The sequence below is a fragment of the Macaca thibetana genome, chromosome 14, assembly GCF_024542745.1.
Source record: "Macaca thibetana thibetana isolate TM-01 chromosome 14, ASM2454274v1, whole genome shotgun sequence".
In the NCBI taxonomy this organism is placed as follows: Eukaryota; Metazoa; Chordata; class Mammalia; order Primates; family Cercopithecidae; genus Macaca; species Macaca thibetana.
The window spans coordinates 62,032,622-62,043,444 of record NC_065591.1 but is presented as its reverse complement, the minus strand read 5'-3'; the positions used below and the strand labels follow the sequence as shown (position 1 = coordinate 62,043,444).

Genomic DNA, 10,823 nt, shown 5'->3' with positions numbered 1-10,823 from the left:
GGCTCTTATCACGTTCTTTTACTAAGGACTTTGATCCTCCTATGAAGACTGATATGTTCTTGCTTTAAGGAATATCTCCTGATCCTTACCTTATTCCTGCCAACTTGCAGTACAAGTTGGTTTGTTCCTGAATGCTGACTCATGGATTTTAACAGTGGCAGAAACTTCTGTGGTACCTCAAGTTCAAAGGCTGACAACTATTCTGGGAAGGATATCCTGGGAAACAGCTGTGTTGCCTCGCCTACATAACTTCATGCAGAACCCTCGATTGCAAAAGGCTGCTTCTTTTGGGGGGAAAGAAGATATTATACTGAGTCTTTTATGATCAGTGATTAGAAATATGTGGCATTGGAAATTTAACCCTGTAAACTGTGTCATTCATTTTCTTTCTTCCTCCCTCCCTCCCTCCCTCCCTCCTCCCTCCCTCCCTCCCTCCTCCCTCCCTCCCTCCCTCCCCCCCCCTCCCTCCCTCCCTCCCCCCCCCCCCCCCCCTCCCTCCCTCCCTCCCTTCCTTCCTTCCTTCCTTCCTTCCTCCCTTCCTTCCTTCCTTCCTCCTTCCTTCCTTCCTTCCTTCCTTCCTTCCTTCCTTCCTTCTTTCCCTTCCTTCCTTCCTGTATTTGATTACGAATTTAATTCACATTCATATTGTATTTGTTTTATCTTTTGAATAATTATAACTGCATGGGATAAATCAAGAAACAAAACTAACACAAACATCTGCCCTGTGGAGCTTGCATTCTGTTACATCTGGCCCTGTGGAGCTTGCATTCTATTGTGCTCTTATAAAGCCGAGTCCATGGGTTCAAAAAAATCATTGCCAAATTTGTAGCTTCAAGTGGAGTCACCTGCCAAATGTGTAAGTTTCTGTGCAATCATAGCCAAAACAAACATACAATTTTAAAACTTTTTCTCACTGATACCAGCAGTAATTTAGCACGGATGTACCCTTTGCTTTTAGGTTTATAGCATAGTTATAAGTGTAGTTTTTAAAATCTAGGAATGTATAACATTTCTATGTGATATATGCTGGCCTTTCTCTATCACTTTACCTAGTTGTGGTTTTTTCCATCTACATTTGATTCTAAAATACTCTATCCTAAAATTCAAGGTTTCTCATCTTAAATCTATGATATATTTCTAGATCCCCTGACTTTAATGTAGAAGCTGCAGATTAACTTATGCATAGCTACTTTTCACATGAGACTGAGGGCTTTCAATTGATTTAGAAATGAAGTGTCTTGAGATCAGCAATAGATTTGCATCATCAAACTAGTAACATTGTTTTATATTTCTAATAACTTTAATTTTTTTATCTTTTAGACTGTTAAAAGGAAACTAATTCTAAAATATAAAAATGTATTTTTTCCTGCAAACCAGAATTAACAACTTTTAACACTGCACTCATCTCAAAGATAATGCTTAATAAAATATATGCAACATTAAAGTTAATATTACCTTTATCACCGCTCCAACACAGTTTCCTTCCTAATTTTAGAGGCAATCTGGCCTGTGTTTTTCTGACATCACAGTACACATTTTAGTTTTACAACAAATTATAGCATGTTTATTGGATCACTTGTTATTTTTTTATATAGATTAAAATACTTCGTGTTTTGTTTTGTAACATCGATGTTATTTATGTATTCCTCTGTTTATGGACATTTGTGTTATCATTATTATTATTTCAAATTAGAAAATATGGTGAACATGTTTGTGGCATATTTTACATTTTTATAGTAATTCATTGAGGCTTTATACTTTGAAGTAGAATTATTAAGCAACAGAATTTTAATTAACCAGAACATATTTCTGCTTCTTGATCTTTATTTTTGATTAAGTACTTTCGAATATCAGAATTTGTTGTGTTTTGTTTTTGTTTGTTGTTGTTGTTTTTTATTTTTTGACTGTGTATCACTATGTTGCTCGGGCTTGAACTTTTGGGCTTACACAGTCTTTCTACCTCAGCTTCTGTAGTAGTTAGAACTGCAGGTACATGCCACCATACCTAGCTACATTTCACATATTTTGATTTTTTTCTCACTCTTATTTTCCATTATTTCATTTAGTTCTTGTTTTTGAAAATCCCATTTCTCACTGATGTTTGACAGTTGCATATGCTATATTTCTTCTTCTATTAGATATTATTAAAATTTTTTAACTTTCCTAGTTTCATTTTTGTTTTCTAATAAAAGTAATTTGTCCAGCTTGGGTAACATAGCAAGACCCTGTTTCTGAAAAAAATAAAAATAAATAAATAAATAAATAAATAAATAAATAAATAAAGCCTGGCATGGTGGCACAAACCTGTAAAGTCCCTCTTTCTAAAAATCAGATATATAAATAAAGTAATTTGTAACTACCATACTTTGAACAAACAAAAATATTAGTTCTCTTTAGGTTTTCTTTTTTCTTGTACATTTATTTATTTTATGTTGTGATTATCTGCAATCTTATTTCCAGTTTTTTAAAGAATATTCGTTAACCATTTTTATTTGATGATATATATTATTAATAATTTATTTCTACAGCAACTCTTCATGAATATATTCTTGCTTACCAATTCTTAGGAGAAACATCTTTTACATTTTAGACCCAAGTCGTATTGCCAGCCACAATTTACCCCTGCTTTGGTAATAATTCTAATTTTATGTCTAAGTATGTTCTAATTTGCCCTCATATTTAAATGATAAATCAAAAATGTATAAGATTTTGAATAGAGTTCTGTTCTATCATCTTTCTTAATTCATCATTCAGCTTTTACTTTTGGCATCAATATTCTTAATGAAACATATGATGCTGATCATTTTCTCACTGTTTGGAAAGAACTTTTCCCCTCATTCTTTGGAAAGTATGTTTATTTTTCATATTCTAAAATTTTAATCAATTGAGTCTGGATTTATAATTTTTAGAATCATGTTCAGTATATAATAGGTCCTTACATTTTGAGATTTTATGTCTCTATTACTTCTAGAAACTTTTCAGACTTTATATCTTTAAATATTTCCTTTCAATTTTCTTTCCATATTCTTTTGTTTGTTTTTCTATATAAAGATAAAGTAGAAACTCCATATTTTTCTTCCATCTGTTTTAATTTTTCTTTTATTCTATCACTTGATCTAGTTTACTTTGATCCTGAAATTCATACATAGATTCTTAAAATTGACAATTTTGATTTTCAGTATTTTGTTGTATATGTTATGACTGTTTCACCATCTCTCTCCCTCTTCTCAGGCTTCCTTATTCCCTGAGGCACAACAGGATCAAAATTTGGCCAATTAAAAACCTTACAATGGCCTCTAAGTTTTCAAGGGAAAGGATGAGTCACACATCTATGACTTTAAATTAAAAGCTAGAAATGGTTAAGCTTAGTGAGAAAGCCATGTTGAAAGGTGAGGAAGGCTGATAGTGAGGCCTTTTGTGCCAAAAGGTTAGCCAAGTTGTGGCTGCAAAGGAAAATACTCTGAAAGAAATTACAAGTGCTACTCCAGTGAACATATCAATGATAAAAAGGCAAAACAACTTTATTGATAATATGGAAAAAGTCTTAGTGGCCTGTACAGAAAGTCAAACCAATCAAAATATTCCTTTAAGTCAAAGCCTAATCCAGAACTAGGGTCTATTTCTGTTTAATTCTATTAAGAATGAGAGAAGTGAGGAAGCTGCAGAAGAAAAGTTTGAAGTTAGCAAAGGTTAGTTTACGGAGTTTAAAGGCAAAATGTTATTTCCATAATATAAAAGGATAAAGTGAAGTAGCAAATGCTGATGTAGAAGCTGTTTCAACTTATCCGGAAGATCTATTACAGCTAAGACAATTGATGAACTGACTAACCTAAACAACAGATACTCAAGGTCGACAAGACAACCTTATGTCGGAATAAGATGCCACCTAGCACTTTCATAGGTAAAGAAAAGTACATGCCTGGCTTCTAAGCTTCAGTAGACAGGCTGACTCTCTTGCTGGTTCTGATGCAATTGGTGACTTTAAGTTGAAGTCAATGCTCAACTTATCATTCTAAAAAGTTCAGGGGTCTTAAGAATTATGCTAAATTTACTCTGCCTGTGCTCTGTAAATGGAACAACGAAGCCTGGATGACAGCACATCTGTTTACAGCATCATTTACTAATTTTTTTTTTTTTTTTGAGATGGAGTCTTGCTCTGTCTTCCATGCTGGAGTACAGAGGCAGGATCTCAGCTCACTGCAACCTCTCCCTCCTGGGTTCAAGCAATTATCCTGCCTCAATCTCCCAAGTATCTGGGATTACAGGCATGCACCTCCATACCTGGCTAATTTTTTTTCTTTTTTTTTTTAGTGGAGATAGGGTTTCACCATGTTGGCCAGGATGGTCTCGGTCTCTTGACCTCATGATCCACCTGGCTTGCCCTGGCAGGGATTACAGGCATGAGCCACTACTCCCGGCCATTTCCTAAATATTTTAAGCACACTGTGGAGACTTTACTGCTCAGTAAAAAAAGATTCATTTCAAAATACTACTTATTGACAATGCGCCTAATCACCCAAAAATTCTGATTGAGACATATGTGATTCATCTTGTTTCCATGTCCGCTAACACAACATGCATTCTGCAGCCCATAGGTCAATAAGTAATTTTTACTTTCAAGTCTTAATATATAAGAAATATTTCTTCAGGCTACAATTGAAGTAAATAATGATTCTTCTGATGGATCTGGGCAGAGTAAATTGAAAACCTTCTGGAAAGGATTCACCATTGGAGATACCATTAAGAATATTTATGATTCATGGAGGAGATCCAAACATCAACATTAACAGGAGTTTGGAAGAAATTCATTCCAACCCTCATGGATGACGTTGAGGGGTTCAAGACTTCAGTGGAGGAAATAGCTGCAGATATGGTGGAAATAGCAAGAGAAATGGAATTAGAAGTGAAATCTGAAGATGGAACTGAATGCTGCAATCTCATGACAAAAGGTTAATGGATGAGAAGTTGCTATTTATGGATGAGCAAAGAAAGTGATTTGTTGAAATAATAAATAATTTAGAATATTATATAATATAAAATGAATAGATGAAGCAGCAGCAGGGTTTGAGAGAAATGACTAATTTTGAAAGATGCTCTACTAAGGGTAAAGTGGTACAAAATAGAATTACACAGTACAGAAAATCCTTTCATGAAAGAAAGAGTCTACTGATTTGACAAGCTTCACTGTTGTCTTATTTTACTAAATTGCCGCAGCCACTCCAACTGTCAACAACTACCACCCTGATCAGTCAGCAGCCATCAGATGATCATTAGCATTTTTTTCAGAGTATTTTTAATTAAGGTATGTTCATTGCATTTTTAGACATAATGCAATTGCACACTTAATAGACTATAGTGTCAACATAACTTTTATATGCACTGGTGTCATAGTCTGTGTTCCTGATAATAGAATACCTGAAAATGGGTAATTTATAAAGAAAATAATTTATTTCTTGTGGTAATGGAGGTTGAGATGTCTGAGGTTGAGGGCCCCCATTTGGTGAGACACTTCTTGCTGGTGGGGACTCTGGAGGGTCTCAAGGAAGTGTGGGGCATCATATGGTAAGGGGGCTAATGTGCTAGCTCAGGTCTCTCTTAGTTGCATTCCCATTAATCTCTTAATCCGTTAATCCGTAAGTAGATTATTTCATTCATGAGGGCAGAACTCTCATGACCCAATCATCTCTGAAAGGCCTCAGCTTTCAATATTGCCCCACTGGAGGTTAAGTTTCAACATGAGTTTCAGAGACTCAGACATTCAAACTATAGCAAGCAGGAAACCAAAATATTCGTGTGACTCACTTTATTGTGACATTTACTTCATTGCACTGGTATGGAACTAAAGCTGCAATATCTCTGAGGTATGCCTGTATTTTAATTTGTAAACTTTCAGAAGTTTAAATTTAAAGTGTGTGTGATATAATAAAAAAGACTAAAGAGTAAGATGAAAAAATTAACTTTATGCTTTTAAGTCTGTGCTTTACATCTTAAACTTGATTGTGTCTTCAATATTGTTTAAGATATCTGCTCAAGCATGAAGTAAAAAGATAGTAATTTTCCCATTTAATATAATGTTATTCTAGTGAGAATGAGAAATACATATATATACACACACACACACACACACACACACACACACACACACATTTGACTGAAAAACAAGGGATAAAATGTTATAATAAACCAGAACTTTCACACCAAATGTATAGACTTAGTGGCATGAGAGTTTTCTCCATACGGTTTTCATAGATCAAATATATAAGAAGGTGTTGTTATGAGCTGAGTTATATGATAACGAAAACTAACATTTTAAAATCATTTAAGCATGCTAAGTATTGTATTTAAGTGTATTATATTAACAACTTAAATTATTCCTCAAAAGTATTATAAGCTGTGGGTACTATTATCATTCTTAATTTTTCAGTTGAGGAAACTGAGACAAAGAGAAAATAAGAAGGTCACTCAAATTGACACAGATAGTATACATGAGAAATTCAGTATTTGATCTGAAGCAAGCTCATTTCATGAGTAGATATTTTTACTAATTATCTCTATGACCTCTGTGATATAGGTATGAAAAATTGGTAAGGGGGAGAATATAGAGAAACAATCATGGATAGAGGGCAGTGTGACCAAACGCTCAAGGATCTTAATCCATAGACTAAATACTTAATAAACTCAGAACACATGGTCATTCAAATGAATAAGAGAGCTAAGATTGAACATGGAGTCAGCAATGCCAGGTTATTATGCTCTAACTTAGGTAGTTAATATGGATCAAGGACTATTTTATCTAGAAAACAACATCCCATAGAATTTGGCTGTAAAATTTCACTTAGAAATAAAATGTATCCATCTATATGCCATATATTAAATAACAGTATTTGGGTATTTTTGCTCCCACATCTACACCTTTCTGTGGGAACATTTCTATACTTATCACTTTTCTTAGGCTTCTCTTTCCCTAGATCAGAGTCAAAAAGTTTTGTTAGCAATCTCAGAGGATTCAATCTCATGGTGCAAATTATAGTTGAAAACCCAACTAACTCAATTTTCCTAATGTTCTAATCAACTAAAGCCTTAATATAAAATGACTCTTCTCGGACTGTAAAAATGACAAGGCTATAAAGCCATGCTGCTTGATACTCCCCTTGAGCTTATATTTCTATGACATAATAAGGCAGGTGAATTTTCTCTTGACTTAGGTATGTATTACATTCAAATAAGTGAGAAATGATCAAGGGTTGCTGAGATTACCGGGCTTGATATTTATCAGGTAGTACAGTTTCTGATTTTAATCGAATAAAATTCCTTTGAAACTCTTAAATGGAGGTTGAAAATTTAAAAACGATCTAGAAGACCCATGGAATAAATATATTTATTCAAAGCAATTATATAGTTTATTGGTAAAATATATGTTCTGCCTTTCCTATGGGTTATAAGGAATAAAATGGACTTCTGTAGAAATAGAGCTTATTTCTTTCTCTCTCCGTTTCTCTCTCTTTCTCATTCTCTATCTCTCTATCCTCCTCCACACTTCAGAATGGGTATATTATTTATTTTATTTTTTATCTTGATGTATTTTCCATTTTGACACACTTGTCAGAAATATGGAGCAACATATATGATGAAACAGGAGTCTGTTCTACTTTTTTCTATCTTGAACCACTCTGCCACAAGTTGGAGACCCACAGAAGTTCTATTTCATTATTTCAGCTTATGAGTGGTTGCTTCTTCATAATTTCAAAAGCACTGAAAGAGCACCCTTATATATTTCCTTTAGATAATTACAGAAAGTAATTTTATCTGCAAATAGACGTTTTTCTTCCAGTTTTGTGTCATCAAAAACATCTTCTCCAAGTACATAACCAAAGGAAGCCTTCTAGGTTGTCTCTACCTACCAGAAAAGTAACTTAATCAAGCAGGAGGTATAAACCCAGTATAAACTAGTTAGAGGAACTAATATAGAGTGAAGAGTAAATGATGCTTTCAAATACCACTAGAAACTATCACCACCATAGAAATCCAAAATGAGCCACTGAAAAATTGGTTGCTCCTGAGAAAGTATTTTAATCAGTGAAAATCCTCAACAGGTTTGTTATTATTTTCTTTCTGAGCTCTTTCATGTGTGCTGGTATGTGACCCAGCCTGTGTTTGCTCCGGGGGCAAACATTCCAGGGTATCTATGCTTTTGTTTGTTATATCTACATTTCTCATGTTCTCTTCCTGTCTTTTTGACAGGATATTAGGCTTAATCTTGGCATTTGCTTTACATCAATAAATGATTAGCAAATCATTAGAAGAAATTTTGCAGTTTTTAATTATAAAAATATGTGTACATCTGTGTCTGTAACTTCATGTTCTCATTAGTCTGTTTCCTCTTGAATTAATCAGCATTTCCCTTGTGCGTATCTGATTTTTCAGGCATTCTTCTTCAACCAGGGGACTAATAAAGGGTACATGGCATCTTCAGTTATTCCAGTTAAATATCAGACTCTATGTCATAGAATCCTGCAATCTTTAATGTGTAAGGTTACGCATTATGCTACAATCATTATGTAAACATAAGAATTAAGTTATTTGAGACTGATCTATTCAAATGACTGTAGATTACAAAACACAATAACAGGACCCTCCAAATAACAAAACTTTTCATTTTACTCTACATATACTGAATGAAACACAAACCTAATTATTTTCATTCCAAACTCTTATTCAATCTTCTCTCCCCAGCTCCTGCTTCTATGTGTGGCAAGTTCTCCTACGCTGTGATTTGGAAGAATGTTTTATCACAAGAAGAGCATATTTCACCCAGTCACATTTTTTCTCATTGGAATCCCAGGTCTGGAAGACATCCACATGTGGATCTCCCTGCCTTTCTGCTCTGTTTACCTCGTGGTTTTGCTGGGCAATGCCACCATTCTGCTAGTCATCAAGGTAGAACAGACTCTCCGGGAGCCCATGTTCTACTTCCTGGCCATTCTTTCCACTATCGATTTGGCCCTTTCTACAACCTCTGTGCCTTGCATGCTGGGCATCTTCTGGTTTGATGCTCACGAGGTTAACTATGGAGCTTGTGTGACCCAGATGTTTCTGATCCATGCCTTCACTGGCATGGAGGCTGAGGTCTTACTGGCTATGGCTTTTGACCGTTATGTGGCCATCTGTGCTCCACTACATTACACGACCGTCTTGACATCCCAAGTGTTGGTGGGCATTAGCATGTGCATTGTAATTCATCCAGTTTTACTTACACTTCCCATGATCTATCTTATCTACTGGCTACCCTTTTGTCAGGCTCATGTAATAGCCCATTCCTACTGTGAGCACATGGGCACTGCAAAATTGTCCTGTGGAAACATCCGTATCAATGGTATCTATGGGCTTTTTGTAGTTTCTTTCTTTGTTCTGAACCTAGTCCTCATTGGCATCTCATATGTTTACAGCCTCCGTGCTGTCTTCCGCCTCCCATCACATGATGCTCGGCTAAAAGCCCTAAGCACATGTAGCTCTCACGTTGGGGTCATCTGTGTTTTCTATATCCCCTCAGTCTTCTCTTTCCTTACTCATATGTTTGGACACCACCAGGTTACATTCACATTCTTGTTGCCAATCTCTATTTGATTATCCCACCCTTTCTCAATCCCATCATTTATGGGGTGAGGACCAAACAGATTCGAGAGCAAGTGCTCTATGTTTTTACTAAAAAATAAGACTCTTATCATGTTATTTTACTAAGGGCTTTAATCCGTCTATAAAGACTGATATGTTCTTGCCTTAAGGAATATCTCCTGATCCTCACTTTACTGCTGTCAACTTGCAATGTAAGTTGGTTTGTTCCTGGATGCTGACTAATAATGGATTCCTTTTTTTTTTTTTTTTTTTTTTTTTTTTGAGACGGAGTCTTGCTCTGTAGCCCGGGCTGGAGTGCAGTGGCCGGATCTCAGCTCACTGCAAGCTCCGCCTCCCGGGTTTACGCCATTCTCCTGCCTCAGCCTCCCGAGTAGCTGGGACTACGGGCGCCCGCCACCTCGCCTGGCTAGTTTTTTGTATTTTTAGTAGAGACGGTGTTTCACCGTGTTAGCCAGGATGGTCTGGATCTCCTGACCTCGTGATCCGCCCGTCTCGGCCTCCCAAAGTGCTGGGATTACAGGCTTGAGCCACCGCGCCCGGCCCAATAATGGATTTCAAAACTGTCAGAAACATCATTGTAGTTCAAGTTCAAAGCCTGATCAACTACCCTGGAAGGGATATCCTGGGAGAGAGCTGTGGGGCCTTTGCCTGCATGACCTTGTGAAGAATGCTTGTTAGCACAAGACTGCTTCTGTTCTGGGGAAAGAACATATTATACTGAGTGTTTTGTGACCAGTGATGAGAGATATGTGGCACTGGAAATTTACCCTGTAAACTACTTTCTTTATTCCTTTATTCTTTCTTTCCTTATTTTCTTCCTTTCTTCCTTTTTTCCCTTTTATTCTTTTTCTCTTACTTCTGTTTATTCATACATCATGCATTTCATGATTCCTTTAATTTATATTTATTCAATGTCTGGCCCTATGGAGCTTGCATTCTGTTGTGCTCTTACAAAGCCAGTTTTACAGGTTCAAACAATCATTGCCAAATCCGTAGCTTCAAGTGGAATCATATACCAAATAGATAACACTCAGTGCAATGATAGCCAAAACAAACACATAATTTCAAAGCTATTTATCAGTAATACCAGCATAATTTATCACTGATTGATTTTTGGAATTCATGCCCATAACATAAGCACCAGTTAGGTATGGCATTTTTACATCCATGATATAGGGAAGTCTTCACCT

The 10,823-nt window shown here is 35.8% G+C and overlaps 1 protein-coding gene across 1 annotated transcript; it reads left to right on the top strand.

The window, feature by feature from the left end:
• The first annotated feature begins 8,781 nt into the window (after nucleotides 1-8,781).
• On the top strand, nucleotides 8,782-9,713 carry LOC126935185 (olfactory receptor 52J3-like). Its single transcript, XM_050756382.1, is given in 2 exon segments — nucleotides 8,782-9,580; nucleotides 9,583-9,713. Coding segments are annotated over 2 exon segments (930 nt in total).
• The last annotated feature ends 1,110 nt before the right edge of the window (nucleotides 9,714-10,823 follow it).